The sequence below is a fragment of the Podarcis tiliguerta genome (assembly GCF_965153285.1).
Source record: "Podarcis tiliguerta genome assembly, chromosome: 6".
NCBI lineage: Eukaryota > Metazoa > Chordata > Lepidosauria > Squamata > Lacertidae > Podarcis > Podarcis tiliguerta.
In genome coordinates, this window is record NC_139539.1 from 32,377,242 (window position 1) to 32,394,411 (window position 17,170).

At 43.7% G+C, this 17,170-nt stretch overlaps 1 protein-coding gene across 16 annotated transcripts in view; it reads left to right on the forward strand.

Moving 5' to 3' along the window:
- The window catches only part of NAV1 (neuron navigator 1), a 255,039-nt gene that overhangs the window by 154,113 nt on the left and 83,756 nt on the right, over positions 1-17,170 (forward strand). For all 16 annotated transcript variants that reach the window (XM_083444197.1, XM_083444214.1, XM_083444200.1 and 13 more), the window contains one exon: positions 1,152-1,517. In XM_083444197.1, coding sequence (XP_083300323.1) covers positions 1,152-1,517 — 366 coding nt within the window. The remainder of the gene's footprint in view (positions 1-1,151; positions 1,518-17,170) is intronic.

Consider the following 17,170-nt stretch of genomic DNA (forward strand, 5'->3'; position numbering starts at 1 on the left):
GCTGGACCAGGTGAACATGTGCCCCCCCCCCCCACTGTATTTTAACCTTTGCTTGATAGTCACACAAGCACGCATTGAAAGACAGTAGTGTGACACTCAGTTCACACACAACGGATTTGAATCAAAAAGTTATTGGCTAGTAGGGAAACTTGAGTGGAGAACTGGCACCATTCAGGTGGCACTATCCAGGAGCTCACACGACCAAATTTCACACCGCACTTCCATTGCAATCCTACAGTGGTGAGAGAAGCTATGCTTATCTGGAATTCTTCCTTCCTATGTACCTAACTAAAAGTACTTGAGCTCGGTCCTCTGCTGTAGCAGGCAACCTGTTAGAGAATGAGGGAAGGAAGACCGATAATGCGGAGCGAGGGACTCACCTGCTGCTGAGGGCCTGAAGAGCCTTGCCTGCCTCCTTCCATCTGGGCAGAGAGGGCTCCGTTTTTGTTTTTTTAATTGCTTTTATTTTTTATGTCATTTTAAATTGTAATTGATATTAATGCTGTACAGTGGTACCTCGGGTTACATACGCTTCAGGTTACATACGCTTCAGATTACAGACTCTGCTAACCCAGAAATAGTACCTCGAGTACTATTTGCTTCAGGATAAGAACAAAAATCGTGTGGCCGCGGCGCAGCAGCAGCCAGAGGCCCCATTAGCTAAAGTGGTGCTTCAGGTTAAGAACAGTTTCAGGTTAAGAAAGTATCTCCGGAATGAATTAAGTACGTAACCAGAGGTACCACTGTATTCTTAGTTTTAGATTTTATGATTTATGTGGAAATTGTTTTCCATTTGGTTGTGTACTTTTTGATGTGTTTTATTTATCACTTATGACTTTTGTTACATTGGTAATTATATAAATCTTGTTATGTTGTGAGCCGCCTTGAGCATTGTTTTAACTATGGAAAGGTGGCATAGAAATAAAATGATGATGATGATGATGATTGCCTATACTTTCTCAGCACCCACTTTCAGCCTAGTACAGTTTTCAGTCTGTTCTCCTGCCTGACTACACAGTCTTAACCAAGACTTAAAATTTTGAGTACATCTTTGTTACAGGTGTTCTGATTTTCAGGAGTGTCCTGGCAGAATCTGCCCAGCTCCTTCCACTTCTAGCCCTCAGACATTTCTCTCTGCTCTATTCCTGCAGCTCGCTGGAGATGACGTGCTATGACAGTGACGAAGCCAACCCCCGCAGCGTCTCCAGCCTGTCCAACCGCTCCTCTCCCCTCTCCTGGCGCTATGGTCAGTCCAGCCCCCGCCTGCAGGCTGGAGATGCCCCTTCAGTGGGTGGGGGATGCCGCTCGGAAGGCACTCCCAGCTGGTACATGCACGGGGAGCGAGCTCATTATTCCCACACCATGCCCATGCGCAGCCCTAGCAAGCTCAGCCACATTTCCCGCCTGGAGCTTGTGGAGTCGCTTGATGCTGATGACGTCGATCTCAAATCTGGGTACATGAGTGACAGTGACTTAATGGGCAAGACCATGACTGAGGATGATGATATCACCACAGGGTGAGTACCGCTGCGGTGCATCAAACACGCAACTCAAGAGCTGATTGCTTAACATCAGAGGTAGACTGTAGGAGGTTCCATGATCAGCCTCAACGGAAGCATCTGTATCAAGCTAAGAATTTTCTTGTTTGCCCAGCTGATCTTACCTTAAGTATTCCTCTGCCTTAGCAAAACCGCTTCTGTGATTTCTTCCCCCACAGCTTCCTGAATATTCATAATGGTTGCCATTATGATAAATAGTCATAACTTAACAAACCACTTGTGGCAGATAGCAAGTTTAAAAACTGACAAGACAGTGTATCCAACTAAGTCGCTGGAGAGAACAACGTATTATTTGTTGGCTGGAGGCATGACATACAGCGCTTCTGCAAAGCAAATACCCACTCCTTGCTTGTGGCAAAACCTGCTTCTACAAAACAAATATTTGTTGCTGCCTTGAGGCGAGCTAATTCTGTTTTACAGAGGGATGAAATGGGATGGGTATCTGGCTTAAACTAGATACTTACATTTAATATAAGCAGGCTCTGGCCAGAATTTTCAATCTTTGCTTGCTGTGAAGGAATTCTGTAGTGGGGGGGAAGAGAGAGACAGAGAGCAAGTTGGTTGGCTGGTAGGGCTAATGGCAGAGGATGTGCTCAAGGATGAATAGATAGCTAGTTAATGGGGAGGAATGAGTAGCTGGAAGTTCTGTTTGTAGTGACATCCAAGGTAGATTACAGAAATGATCTCTTCTGTCCTGGATTTGTTACCTCTCGTTTCAACGCAGCTGTTTCACATGCAAGTCAGTAACAGATGTCTGGTATACACAATAGCTCTGGATATACCTCTTTAAAGCATATTTTGCAGACAGGGAATCAGATAAGGAAAGAACATAGAATTTGACTAATAACTACCTCTTGATGGGAAAGGTCTTGCTCAATATGATGATCTTGCCTGTTGTGTTTGTGCCAATTCATCCAGCTGCGCAGAGTCCATTGAACGGATAGAATGTTTCCAGTCACCACCACCCTATTCCGACCCTAAACACTTTATTTGAAATGAGATTGACTTCTGTACAGTGTTTTAAGACTTGATTTCCCACTAGCTAGCTCTGTTGCTGCACACAGAGCTGCCCTTGATAAGCAGCGCAGAATGGGTTGCTCGGCTTTCTTGGGAATATTTCTTCACATTGTTCCAAAGCGTAGAACTGATCAAGCAGCAGCAACTTCTTCTTTTTAACTGAAAGTCAGGTATTTTCTACTGACGTGAAACCGGCCAGTGTAGCACGAACATGTAGGGCTGCTAAATCATAAGTTGGTGGTCTTGCCTTTACCTTCAAAATTCTGAGACTGAAGAAGAGCAGACACTGCAACTCCAGCCCAACTCCAGTTCTTTCCCCCTGCACCGCCGACCTACCTATTTCTACTTCTTAAGAGTATTATGGAGGAGAATGTACAATGGAGCAGGGTGAAAGAATGAGAAGGGAGGTGATGCGGTTGCATCCTCTCATTCTGTCTCATAACTTTTGAAGGTAGGATCTCCAGTTGTGATCTGGCAGCTGCATCCACATGGCGTTTGCTGTAAGGAAGTACTGTATATGCACACGCCAATTGTAACCTTTCCATGCAACTTGCCCCATGTTAATAGGATACAAGCTACATCTGAAAAGCAGCAGCAGTAACAACAACAACCCAGAACCTTATAGAAATCCTTTGCCAACAATGCAAAGCTAAGCTCTTTAATAATGTTTTTTTTACACCACGGCTTATCAGTATGCTGCTCTCATTATTTTTTTATGGAGAGAACCTCAAAGATCTGAGCCTGTCATTTATTTATCTCTCATATTTCTTGGTGAGTTGGCATCCCCCCAAGGACACTTTAATTTACATATCCTTTTAAGAAAGCATGCCAAAAAAGGGCAAGTAGATTAATAGGTACCACTCCGGCGGGAAGGTAAACGGCGTTTCTGTTTGTTGCTCTGGTGTCGGTGTTCTGTTGCGCCAGAAGCGGTTTATTCATGCAGGCCACATGACCTGGAAAAACTGTTGGCAGAGTGGACAAACACTGGCTCCCTGTAAAGCGAGATGAGCACCGCAACCCCAGAGTCATACGCGACTGGACTTAACTGTCAGGGGTCCCTTTACCTTTTTAACCTGGATAAAACTGGTCCACACTAGGGTCTGAGATAAGCAAACACAAAGGGGGGATGTGTGCATTTTCACCCAGTATAATGACAAACTGAGTTGGGTTCCAGGCTGGAGTGGCTTGTTGGATAGCTCAGAAACAATAATAATACCATGGCTACCTGACCAATCCAGAATGGATCTGGAAAATTAACTTCTTTTAGAAAGGCTATATTTATATGCTTAAGTGGTTATTTCTAAAACATGCCCAAGATCACCAGAGACCTCCGGGGTGTTTGACATGTTGATTGCAGCTTGGGAGCACTGATAAGTTATGCTAAGTCTGGATGTGTACAATACCACAAAGGGGTCATTACATCCCTTGTTTTCTGTGAAATTGTAAATGTGACATTGGTTGCCCCATTGTTGTATTCTTGTTAGTTTGAATAGTATACCCTGAATTGTTAGGTTGTTTGGAAATGAAGGGCGTTTTGCCTTGTTTTCTTTTGGCTTCTCACCCCCTGCTGCTTGAGAGAGATGGAAATTCACAGAGTGAGATATTATGTCATGCGTTTTCCATTTATCATTGGAAGGATTTTAAAAGTCCCAGAGCTCCATTGAGGGGAAGGGGTGTAGACCTGGGCCTAAAAATACTCACTTGTCATGGAAAGCTACGCTACAGAGTCCTTGTTAATTCCACAGCTCTGGTCTGCAGATGTGTAATCGTGACAAGCCCCAAGTCCATCTGTGAGGCCTCTTAACATTGCTATTACTGGAGTATTAAAATAATGGAGCTTACTTCTAACAGGATGGATCTGAGCAGAACAAGATACTGTGGGACTGGGGTAGCAGAATCAATATGAGTAAATAAAAAGGCTGTTTCTTATCAGGTAAAAAGTAGCCTCAGTTTAGCATTGCCAACTTTTTTTTGGGGGGGGGGTGGTCCTAATTTTGGTCCCTCAACAACAACCAGATATATGCAAGCTTAAGCAACTGAAGTTTCCCCCATCCATGCTAGGAAAAGCCTTATGCATGTTAAGTGTTAAGACATATCCTTTACACCTTGGCCTGATTCTCACATCACTTTAACCCTTAGTTAAATTAAACTCTGGTTTAAATGCATCACATGCATGTGAGCACTTAGTTCCTTCTCAGCTCCTGTTGTTGCCTATTGCATGGTGGGAAATAAGCCATGGTCTGGTGTAGCATGCATCTCGACCTGGGCTCATGGTTTGTTTTTCTTCAAACAAACCATGAACAATAAGTAACCAAGATTTGTTAATGGCTTACTGCTTGTGGTTTGTTGGTGGGGGGGGGGGACGGGACACCATGAGCCTGGGTTTCATGTAATACTAAGCTCTAGAGTCCAGACCATGGCTTAGCTTCCAGGAAGGCACCTGAGATTTCAGCAACCTGCACCAGAACTCTGTGCACTCAGATTTAAACCTTAGTTTCATTTAATTTTGACTTCAAGTGAAGTACTGTTGGTGAGCTGGTCAAAATGCTGGACCCATTTCTTTTCCAAAGGATTCCTGATAGAAAATGAGGGCACTAGTAATCCTGATTAATCAGGCCCTATAATATGAGAATTTGAGCTTACATTAGGCTTGGTGGTTTGCTCACACAGGTATACTATTTGACTTCTCAGCACTTGATGACAGGTGGATGACAGGCTGTGTTGAAAAAGCATTGTGTCCAAGGGAAATACTGTGTGATAGATTTGTGGTGATACATGCAAGTCACTGCTTGACACTGAAATGATCCAGTGATAAACATAGATGGGTGGGCCAGTGTTAGAGCTGTGCAATTGTTAGAACCGGTGCCACTGCCAGGCTACGTTATGCGCAGGTGGAGGCATTTGGATTTCAGGCTTCCGTGAATGTTTCCCTCCCCCCCCCCTCGAAATCAACCTTACACAAACTGTTCTGGTATGTTTCCCCTCTGCTTCTCCCTATATTCTGTCCCGTAAAAATCTATCCCCCCCTCTCTTCCCTTCCTCCTCCTTGTCTTTCACCTCCCAAGCTTGGCCAAGTGCCAGAATCCTAGCATATTGGAGGTTTCCTGTTTCAGTGCAAGAGAAAATAAATAACTCCTGGTGTTTGATTTTGTCCCAATATAAAGGAGGGTGTTTGGCTTGTTGCACGACAGCTTGAAGCAAGCGAAACCCCAGCTGTTTGTGGGCTCTGGTGACAAAACCGCAAATCTTAGCAGGTGACGTGGGAGCCAGCCTAGCGGGAAGTGTCAGTCTTTGCTGCGTGTGGGCGTCTCTCTCCTTTTCTCTCCCCCTCTCCCAAGTGGCCAGATAAAGAAGCCCTGCTATTATAATGCACAGCCCATGCTCCGTGTGGGTGGGAGTGCCGCAGGGAGGCATCCACTGGGAGTTTGATATGACACAGCCTGCCAAATCAACACTTCAAAACTATAAGGGCTACCTTTTTAAAAAATAATCATTGTATTTCTTTATCAACATGTATAATGCTTCTACGGGGGTGTGATCTTATAAACCAAGGGCACTGCTGGTATGGTCTGTGGCTTTGCTGTGTTCTGAATTAAGGGGCACCCCCTTCAAATAAAGGACATTGGTAACCCCAATTGTGGGCCTTTCCTTCTCAGAGAGATGCTGGGGAATAGCACTGGCATAATGGCTCTGCTTCTGTCTTGCTTTTGGGTCTGTCACAGCCTGATTGCTTAATCACTTGCAAGCGAGCTGTCTCATTGCCCTGTGGGAAAGTGCAGGCGAGAAAGCTCTCCACTGCCGCCGCCCCCCCCCCCGCCTGCTCATTTTCTGATAATGAACATGAGCTGTGATTGTGGGGTGGGAAGCAGTCCTGTAGGCCTGTTTCCAAGTCACAGGAGAGCCCAGAAGGAGCTGTTCGGCAGTGGAACAGACTCCCTCGGGAGGTGGTGGACTCTCCTTCCTTGGATGTTTTAAAGCAGAGATTGGATAGTCATTTGTCATGTATGACCTAGATTCCTGTATTTCAGGGGGTTGGGCTAGATTACCCTGGGGGTCCCTTTCAATTCTACAATTCTATGAGACTATGAATTCTAAGGTTTCCAGGTCCTGATCACCTGAAGGTTCCTGTACTTGACAGTCTTACTCTTGGTCCTCAGCAGCCATAAGCATCGGACAAGCCTATAAAATCATTGTTTGTTGTTGCTTTTTAAAACATTAGTGCTGATGACCACATCCAAATGGCGGTTTCCTCTACTCTTGGCTTTATGTTCCCAGTTTACATGTGGAGTGGGGAAGTATCCTTGAAAAAGCTGGCTTGTTCCTCCCCTCCACCTCTAAACACCCAAGTTTCGTCAGCACAAAGGAGCTAGCTGTGCAGACTGGCTAGAATCCACAAATGTATACGCACAAAACTGGATGCACAGTCAGAATATTGCTTCTTCTTCTTACCCTGGCTATACCTACTGCTATAAAAACAGCTCGCTTTTAAACTGAAGAATGGTTTGTATCCCATTTTAATTTCCCAACAATCTTGGGTGGGATTCACCTAACTAGCCATATCAGAGGGAGCCTTGCAGAAGCCCTGCAACAAGGCTTTCTTCTCCCACTGCACCCTTTACCTCAGAAATTTGTGTGTGTGTGTGTGTGTGTGTGTGAGAGAGAGAGAGAGAGAGAGAGAGAGAGAGAGAGAGCACCCCTCAGAACAGTGCATGGAGAATAGTTCCATCTGGCAAGCTGTAGGTCTTGTGCAGACAAATCTCATGAATAGTTTACCATCAAGTATACAGTGCTAATGTTGGATGGCTTCTCACAGGGATCTCATTGTGGGATATAAATTTATCATTATTGAGCTGATAACTCTCTTTAGCAGCTGATCTGGTTTTGAATTAGTCTGATGACATCCCCACATAGCTGTGTGACATCTCTCTAATTTACACCTTCTTAACCAGGAGGGTATTTGTATGTCCATATATGGGGCCAAGAGCTGTTTCTTCTGGGCAAGTTTCTTTTCTGTGAACCACCCTGAGACCTCCAGGTATAGGGTGGTATATTAATAATAATAATAGGCAAACGCTGTTTCCATGCGCTGCTCTGGTTCGCCAGAAGCGACTTAGTCATGCTGGCCACATGACCCGGAAACTGTCTGCGGATAAACACCAGCTCCCTCAGGCAGTAAAGCGAGATGAGCGCCACAACCCCAGAGTCGTCTGCGACTGGATCTAATGGTCGGGGTCCCTTTACCTTTACCTTAATAGCCTAACATTTCAAAGCTGTGCAGGTATTCTGGACAATCCTCATAAATTCTTTATGCTGACAGAATGATTTCATATTCCCACGTTTTCATCATTAATCACTGCAATCACCCCTGTGGCAGCAGGCAAATCCTGGACAATAATCCACTCAGAGGGAAAGTCCCCAATCTCTCCCAGCCGCTTTCAGGGTGTGTGTATTGTTTTGTTTTTTAAAACAATCAAGCAGTATAGAAATTTAATGACATAATTAAATAAATAAAATCCTTAGCAGAGCCTCTGCTGCAGATGCTCATAAAGACACACAGCAAATAATCAAACTTGCTCCCCTGTCATCCCCCCCTCCAGTTGAGCCAACCAGAATACATCCCTTTCTGTTAAGAAACTGCAATTTTTACTAAGCACAGTGCTCACTATCTGCCCTTAGCAACTAATGGCAGAAAAAACACATTACTACTGGAACTGAATCCAGAAAAGGGAGCTGTTGGGAATACTAGTGAACTACTGTTCCATCTGCTGGTTGCACTGTTTTCCTGGGAAGCCAGTAAGTTCTGCTGAGTAAGAAGATAAAGATGCTTTTGGCCACTTCCTGGATAGAACTCTTGTGCCTAGTAGGAAGGAGGTGGTTAAACAAAGGAAGGGGCTGTGTAAAGCTTTTCCTCCTTATTTCTTATGTGTGGCAATTGCCTCCTCACCTCCACCCCATCCCTCTTTTTGGTGCTTTTATTTATTGTGCAACTGTAATGGATTAAAAGGAAAGAACGATCCAAACCAGATATTGCAAACAGAATGAAAGGAGAAAGAATGCAGGGAACTACAAGCTGCTGAGTGTTCCTTTAATTCAAACCAACATAAAGAAATGATCTGATGCCAAGCAAGCACAAGTGTCTCATTAACGAACCCTGTAAAAATGAACTTTGCTTTGCTATTAAAATGTGTTTCCGTGTAAATATAAACTTTGGCCTGGCGTGCAAATGGCTTTTGTTCTGACCCCGCTCCCCTGCAAAGGGTTACAACCCACTGGTTGAATAATGGAATGGATAGGCCAGTCTAGCTTCATAATGTTTCCTTCTTGCATCGGTCCTCATTCCATCCCATTTTCACATAAATGTGCATTTTTTTAAAAAAAACAACCCACACCATTAAACCATAATTCCCGCTCCATGCCTTGCCAGGAAATTGCTGCCCTTCCATAACCATGCCCCTGATAGTGATGGCATGCTGTTTTCATGCTCTGCTTTCAATCTGTACTAAGCAGCTAATGACAGCTTTTAAAAAGAAAAAATTAAAAGGCAGCCTACTTTCAGACCAATGTGCAGATCTTAGTTGGGATGGGGGAAAGTGAATTCCAAGGAGGTACTCATCTGATCCATAAAGAAGGGGGCATAGGCTTTGCCTTGTATGGAGAAGGTCCCAGGTTCAATCCTCAGCCCCTCTAGGTACGACTGGGGGACACCCGTGACTGAAGCCCTGGAGAGCCACTGGTAGTCAGTACTTGATGGACCCATGGTCTGACTTGGCATAAGGTAGCCTCCTGTGTTTCCATGACCCACCACAGGTGAGTTTGTCTCAAAATACACCCCACCCCCCAAATTCTTCCTGCATCCCTAGTTAGAACCAATGCTTTAGGGCAGCATATTGGCAGTGTACAGTTGTTTAATAAGGCTTATTTATTTTGCTCAATACGAGTTCTAATATTTTTCCAAAAATAACTCAGATGGCTGACAACAGTTGCAAACTGTTGTTTCTTAAGTTTCCCATTTTGGTCCCATCTTTTCTCCATGGAATTCAAGGAGGGCATGTACATGGTCCTGACCCCAACCCTATCTGAGGGTTGGTGACTGACCAAAGGTCTGAGCCAAGATTTCAACCTTGCTCTCCCTGGTCCTTTTGATGTCCCAAGTTGAATATTGACTGTACACCTCATACTTATACTGTTGTACTCGTTTTTGGGGAATGATAGTTTTGTCGTCTCCTGTTCCCTGATTCTGGAGGTATGATCTAACTTTGAGACTGTAGCCTCAACTCCATATTTCCAACACCATATTTTGAGAACCAGTGGACATTGCCTAATTGCTGCAGTGGTTGTAGATGCTGGTCCAGAAGAACCCGGTAAAGTCTTTAGGACTGATAGAAAGGTTTTGGTTTAATTTGTATGATTTTCTGTGCCATATGGACTAGGGGTCCCAGTGTGTGCACACATGCATGCACACACACACACACACACACACACACACTCTCATTCCGATTGCATTAATTGAACAACCTCATATGAGATAGGCACTGAGCTGCTTGGACAGACTGCAATTCCTTGGCAGGTGCCAGAATGAGAGGGTAGCTACAGGAGGCAATTCGGTGAGTGGCAGATTTAATGGGCCTGCCCTGCAGTTAATAGCTGAGCCTGACACTTTTTTTTCCAGGACAATTTACAGGCAGCAATTTCCTGCGAGTTCATAATTGAATGAGCTGCAAGGCAGAAGGGCCATTGGGGACTTTAAAAGACATTTGCACTTGCTGTAGAGCGAGCAGGTGAGTTATTTGCTAACTGCAACCTTTTTCTTGTTGCAGATCTTGAAGTAGAAAAAGCTCCTGGCAGGCATGGGTGCTGTCCTGACACAGTGCTGTCCTGACATTTGGGGCACTTGCTACAGAGGCAGATACTCCATTGTTTCTTTTCACAGGGATAAGCCCCTTGAAATATATTTTGATCTGTACACTCTGCCCCATAGCTTAGAAACTGGGACCATATCTCAAAGATTCTTACCACTGCATCTTTGGAGGTGGGCAGTCTTTTGTCCAGTTGAGACTTGACGAATACTTTCAACACCATCCCTCTTAGATTGTGCCAACCTTGTGCAGGATCATGTCAGCTATTCTGGGGAAAGCTGACTGGCGAACTGCCCAGCCTGATTGCTCTATTTTCATGAGTTGCAAAAGAAGAAGAAGCTGTGATTGCTTTGCAGATGCTCAGAGAGGGAGGGAGGAGCAAAGGCACGTTTCCATGGTAGCAAAGCATAGTTGTTTCTCAGCAGACATGCTAAGGATGCTCCAGGAATCTGCAGTTGGCATTATGTGGCGAGTGGTTTATCGTGTGCTCTGCGCTTGCTCTGTTTTTAGAACTCTTGGTTTCATTGTGATCAGTTTGCCTTGCCATAGGAAACCAGCTTTGGAGAATGCAGTCAGATTTCACATCCAGCTTGCATGCGTTCAGATTTGTTCCAACAGTCTTCCCTTTCCATTGCTTTTCTTCCTTTTCCCCCTCTGCTCTAAAATGGCATTAGCATGGCTTCAGGGAATAATAAGGGTTTGAACATAAATACGTAAGGGCAGTGTGCATAAAGTGCAACCTTTGTGTAATCCAGGAGACGAGACTTTATGCTTAAGAGATTCCTTTTCCTCTTTGGTGGCTGCGCAGGTTCTTCTGGCATGTTTGCAACATGTTACTCTGGGAGTGCCAAAAATGTGTCAAGCATCAGGGTGATTTCAAAGAATTTTCCCAGGGGAAAAGGCCCTCCCTCTTGAAAAGAGTCCAGCTGCCCTGCTATTTTGTGAAAAGCTACAGTAATGTGGGCTTGCTGAGTCACACTGTGCTTAAGGTTTAATTCTAGGATGCTGCACAGTAGCAGAACATACTGTACACGTGCTTTAAACACAGTTTATATTTATATGCACTGAGAACGTTGTGTATAATATAAAACACAAGCCTTTATCTCTCTTAGTTCATGCAGGCTGATGTTTTATTATTAAAAAGCAAAGGAAGTCATGTTGGTCCAGAAGGAAAAAAATCACAGAATTCTTATTATTAATAATATTATCGTTTATTCAATCTATTATCAACCCTTCACCATAAGGACAATTCACGACAATTTAAAATACGTTATGAAAATATAGCATGGGGTACATAGGAAGCTGCCTTATACCAAATCAGACCATTGGTCCATATAGCTCAGCATTGTTTATGCTGATTGGCTGCAGCTCTCCAAGGTTTCAGACTGGGGACATGCCCAGCCCAGCCTGGAGATGTCAGATATTGAACCTGCGACTCTCTACATGCAAATCATGTTCTGTACCACTGAGCTACAACCATACCTGACTTTGATTTAAGCATCTGCAGTTTATGGCTGTTGATTGCATGTTGGTGAGATCCTCCTAAAGTGTCTCCCCTGCTAGAAGAAAACAGTAAAAATTGACTTCCTAAGCAGACCCATGACTTCAACAGGCTGCTGCCTTTTCATTTGTTCTTCCTGGTGGTTTTCATGTTGCTGTTTTTAAGCTGCTGACCCGGCAACAAACTAAAGACCTTCTGGTTTTTATTGTTCTGCTGGTTGTGGGGATGTTAATCCAGGGGGGGGTGTGATGATGTACAGCGGTGGATTATGTCTTTAGATTTAAGATGTGAAATGCTAATAATGTGTTTCAAGGGGAGAGGGAACGTACTGCTTCAGTTGCAGTGACTCATGATGCTGAATGTTCTTCCCTGAATCTAGGGGGAACAGATCCAGCTCTGCTCTGCAGCTGTTGTTGCTGGAGTTCCTGTTGAACACAGTGGGTTTCTTCTTCTCAAAAAATGAAAAACAAATTGAAAAGGAACTCCACCAACATTGATTGCCAAGCAGAATCATAATAAGGGAGGGGCGAATAAACCCCATCGCCCAAGATAGGCCAGACTTTTCAGCCACCATCTCTCCCTGAGCCCAAATTGCCATGGGCATCTGCCCCAAATGCCTTGCATTATCAGAACAATGCTGCACATGTTGTGCCCACGCAGTTACTCCATACAGCTTGGTTGGCAACTTGCTGGTCGGCAAAATAGCCCTGGGCAAATTCTAAAATTCCTGCTTTCAGATACAGATGATGTAGCATGATACAGTGGTACATCAGGTTAAGAACTTAATTCGTTCTGGAGGTCTGTTCTTAACCTGAAACTGTTCTTAACCTGAAGCACCACTTTAGCTAATGGGGCCTCCTGCTGCTGCTGTGCCGCCGCTGCACAATTTCTGTTCTCATCCTGAAGCAAAGTTCTTAACCCGAGGTACTATTTCTGGGTTAGCGGAGTCTGTAACCTGAAGCGTTTGTAACCCGAGGTACCACTGTAGTTGGCCTCTCTCTGGCTCACTGCTATCATATCACTGGGTTCATCTCAATGCTTCCATTTGCAGAAGGGAAGAGAGGAACTTCATGGGATATGTGGTGCCAGTGAAGGTGATGCTTGAGAGTGGATAGGCTGTGCACAGGACATGTAGGGCAAGGTTGTAGAGGAGAGACTGACCACTATGGCAGGTCAATGCTGGTTCCAATTTGGGTGGCGCCTTGGCCAAGACACTCTCAGTGGGCCTCTCCCCTCTCTTTTTCTCTGTGAGTTCCAATCCCTCAGCAGGCCTAGGTCCTCCTTTCCACTATTGTCACCATGTGCTGCTCTTCATCACTGTTCCATGACAAGTACAAAGCCTGTAAAGACAACCTAGGGTTATGCACACATTTCTGCAAATGTTCTGCAAGTCTTTGAGGCAGGAAAACCAGATCTGCAGCAGGGGGAAGAGGCATAGTGTTTGTGCAAGGGAGTGGCAGGCCTCAAAGTAATTTTCAGTTTTATATAAAGCCAACTTTTTTTAATGCCTCCAGTGCTATTTCTCTGGTAGCATCTTGTTGTGCATGTGAAGTCCAGAGTCCTGTTTTAACATTAAAAGGCACGGGGAGGAACAGAAGGGAGAAGTCATTTTTCCTTGAGATGCACCTTGTGGTTTATAGATGTGAAAATCAGTGCAAGGAATGGCCACCAGCTTGTGCTTCAGTCTGCAATCTGAAGACAACTGCCTCCGGGACCCATGAGTGCAGCAAAAGTCCAAAGGCCTGCTCTGTTTGTGAAATGCCTGTATTTGTCCATCATATCCATGTGGTTCAACATTATTAGCTGGTACATGAGCAATCCTGGTGCTGAATGCAGGTATTGGTTCCTTTTGCCTCCTTCAGAGCACTCCTTTTGCATCCATGTGGGAGATATCCTGTTAACAGAAAACTCTTTCTTCCTGCTTGCAGATTTTCCTCACTACATTGTGTGTGTGTGTGTGTGTGTGTGTTTTCTCTGCTTAAACTCAGAATAATCACATTAGATGCATAGCTCCTCTTGCGGTTAGAAGTTTGATGTTTGCCAACTCCTACCCAGATATTCAAGGGGGGGGGGTCGCCTTAATTCTTTTCTGAATAAACTAAGAAACAAACCATTTGTGTGGTCTTTGATCGGCTCGCTCCAATTCAGCAGTAATTTCCAGGCAACTCAGCATCAGTTCTGCCCGTGTCATTTTATTCATTAACATTCTCCAGATCATATGAACAGCTAGCTACTCAAGCTGCCTCCCTCTGTGGATGTTGTGAGTGAAATTTCTGAAAGGGCTGTGGGAAAAGCAGTCGTAATAGCAGCAGCAGCAGCAGCGCTGGCTGAGGGAAGGAATACTTTAAAAACACATTTAAAACCTTTTTTTCCTGATGCTTCAGCACTGACACTGTGATGACAGGGTTATTGTTGTGTGGACTATTTTGGAGATCGTGCCAATTCTACATAGATTATTGTAAGCAGCATCTTGTGTGACCGGCGCCCTAAGTTTTCTTTTCTGTAGTCCTTTCTGGAAAAGGGGTGGGGAGTGAAGTTATTGCTCTTAAAATACTGGGTGATTAAGGCTGTGAGCCTATACACACTGACCTGGGAGTAAGCCTTATTAACAACAATGGGACTTACTTTTGACTGTATCCATGTAATGGCTTGCACTGTGAATTGTTTTGAGAGAGAAAATGAGATTGCCCTTGTATTTGTTGTTGTTATATGCTCTGAGGGACTTAACCAAGGAGATCAATCATCTGAATTCCATTCCCTGGCTTCTCAAGTTCACTGTCATAGGATTTCAAGAACATCCCTTCCCCTGAGATGAATCCCGAAGGGATCGTGGTGATGAGTTTACAAGATCTTCTGGGCAGCCTAAGGAGATGGATTAAATGCAAGGCCAATTAAGTCTGTAGTCTTTTTATAACCAGGAAACATGCACACACACACACACACACACACACACACGGCATAAGAATCAATAGCCTGGCTTCTCTCAGCAAAGCCTAGGGTAATCTGCACTTCAAAGGGAGCCAGAGACCCGGAATTACCCAGTCATGGCAAGATCTTAGTAAAATTTGCAGCCTGACGCTAGAGTGTAATGCACTCTTATCAGAAGAACTATAGGAAGGCAATGGCAAAGAACTGTCATGGCATCCAGCCTTTCTCTCCAACTCATAAAAGGTTCGGCATATGCATGCAGAAAGAAACTTCTTCATTCCTGTATGAAATCCTCCTCACCCCTATAAAAATGCCCCCGGTGCATTTTTCGTCTCATAAAAACTCTAGAGTGCCTTAAATGTAGAGATTGCCACAGAGCCCTTGCCTCAAGTAAGAAGTAGAAGCTTTTTAACTGTTCTTCTAAAAAGAAAGTTTTAATTGTGTTCCATTCTTGATGTGTTTGCTGCCCTAGGCTCCTTCGGGAGGAAGCGTGGGATATACATTTATTAAATAAATAACTGGCAGAGAGATCCTTGACTTTGGGAAGTCAGTGGTTAGGACTTCCTATTACTAAAAAAAAAAAAAAAAAAGCAGCTGGAAGGGGGTGTGGTGAGTATCTTGACTGCAATACATCGGGAGAAAGGTGCTTGGAGGTTGTGATGGGCTGGATGTGGGGCAATTCATTGGAGCTGAATTCTGAAAAGACAGAGGTGTTATATGTCTCCAACTTCTTGTGTGCAGAAGTTGGGGAGATGGTCTGATCTGGGTGGGATCCACCCTCTGGAAAGAGCAGGCCCACAACTTAGGATACTCCTGGATCCAACATTGTGATTGGAGGGAGGGCTCAGGTGGCCTTGGCTGCTATGAGTGTCTGTTTCCAGCTCTTAGCCACCTATGGGTCCTTTTGGACAGATATGATTTGGCTATCGTTAACTTTCAGACTGGATTGTTGCAAATTGCTTTCATTGGGCTGCATTTGAAGACCTCATGGTGAAGGGTGTGTAAAAATACTACTACTACTACTACTACAATTAAATTATTCATTCTTTTCAGCTGCCCTCTCCTCCTGAAAGAGTCATCAATGAGAATTCTAACAGGTTCTTGTCTTACATGTCTCTACGTGCGTAAAATGATTAGGTGTGCTATTTATGACTACACAAGTCTCTGACATTTCCTGGTAACAAAGGGTTGGATAAGTTGAGAGAGTTTGCTAATAGGGTTTAATTGTTCCTGGGTTCCTTCCTAGATATGCAACTTAAAGCAGAGTTAAGTGGGTATGGGTGAGGAATGCATAAAGAAAAATAAAATTCATTATTATAATAAAGTAATAATTATATATAGCATATTTGTATGTAAGCCAAATGTCTTTTGAGACAAATATTTACATCAGTGGTGTAAAGCGTGGCTGGATTATTTATTTATTTATTTATTCTAGACATTCTTAGCTTTAAATGTTTTTTTAAAAAAAACAACAACAACACAGAGCTGTTTATAGTTAGGGTTTTTAATAGAAAATGGTGAAAACCTTCGTTTCAAATTGCATTTAGCTCATGTTAAAATATACTGTATGGGATTTGGCCTAATATGGAATTAATATTGGCATGTTTGCATATAGGATAATTTGTTATAATAAAGAATTATTATTTTTATTTACACATTCTCCCTTAAGTTTGTTTTTGCTTGTAAAGTTTTACTGTTAAGGTTTGCACCTTGGTTGTGTTAATTTCTTTGTAGATAACACTGTTCTTGTTGTATTTCCACATACTAAATGTTCCTTACAATTTCATGCACCAGATCTTTTAATTAAATGCATTTTTGACATTATGATTATTCTGCTGGGGAGATTCTCAGATATCTTTAAGAAAAGCAAAAAACATCCCCCCAAAATGGTCGCAAATCTGTTCCTTTGAGAAGTGTGGGACTCCTCCCACCTTAAAAAACCCCCACTTTTGAGTTAATTAAAATTTCTCACATCTAAGACATCACCGTGTGTTGCAGGCAAAGTACAAAGGCAGTAAAGAGATGACCAGGCAGAGGTAGAAGGGCAAAACCAGGTCCCCTTATAAGTGATACCCAAGTCCCAGCACTGATATAATACTTTTGTCCATGCAATTTATTATACAATGCAAACTGAAGCTGTTCAGTCTTCTCCTCTCAGACTTGGACTGATTTTTGAACAGAAACTTAGTAACCACACCCATTCCCGAAGTGCTTTGTACAGCTCAGTTGTGTATTAAATCCATATTAACTAGCTGTTAATGCATGCAGTGCAAGCAGTCTTGTGAATTATGGTGATGGGTTTGTCTTCC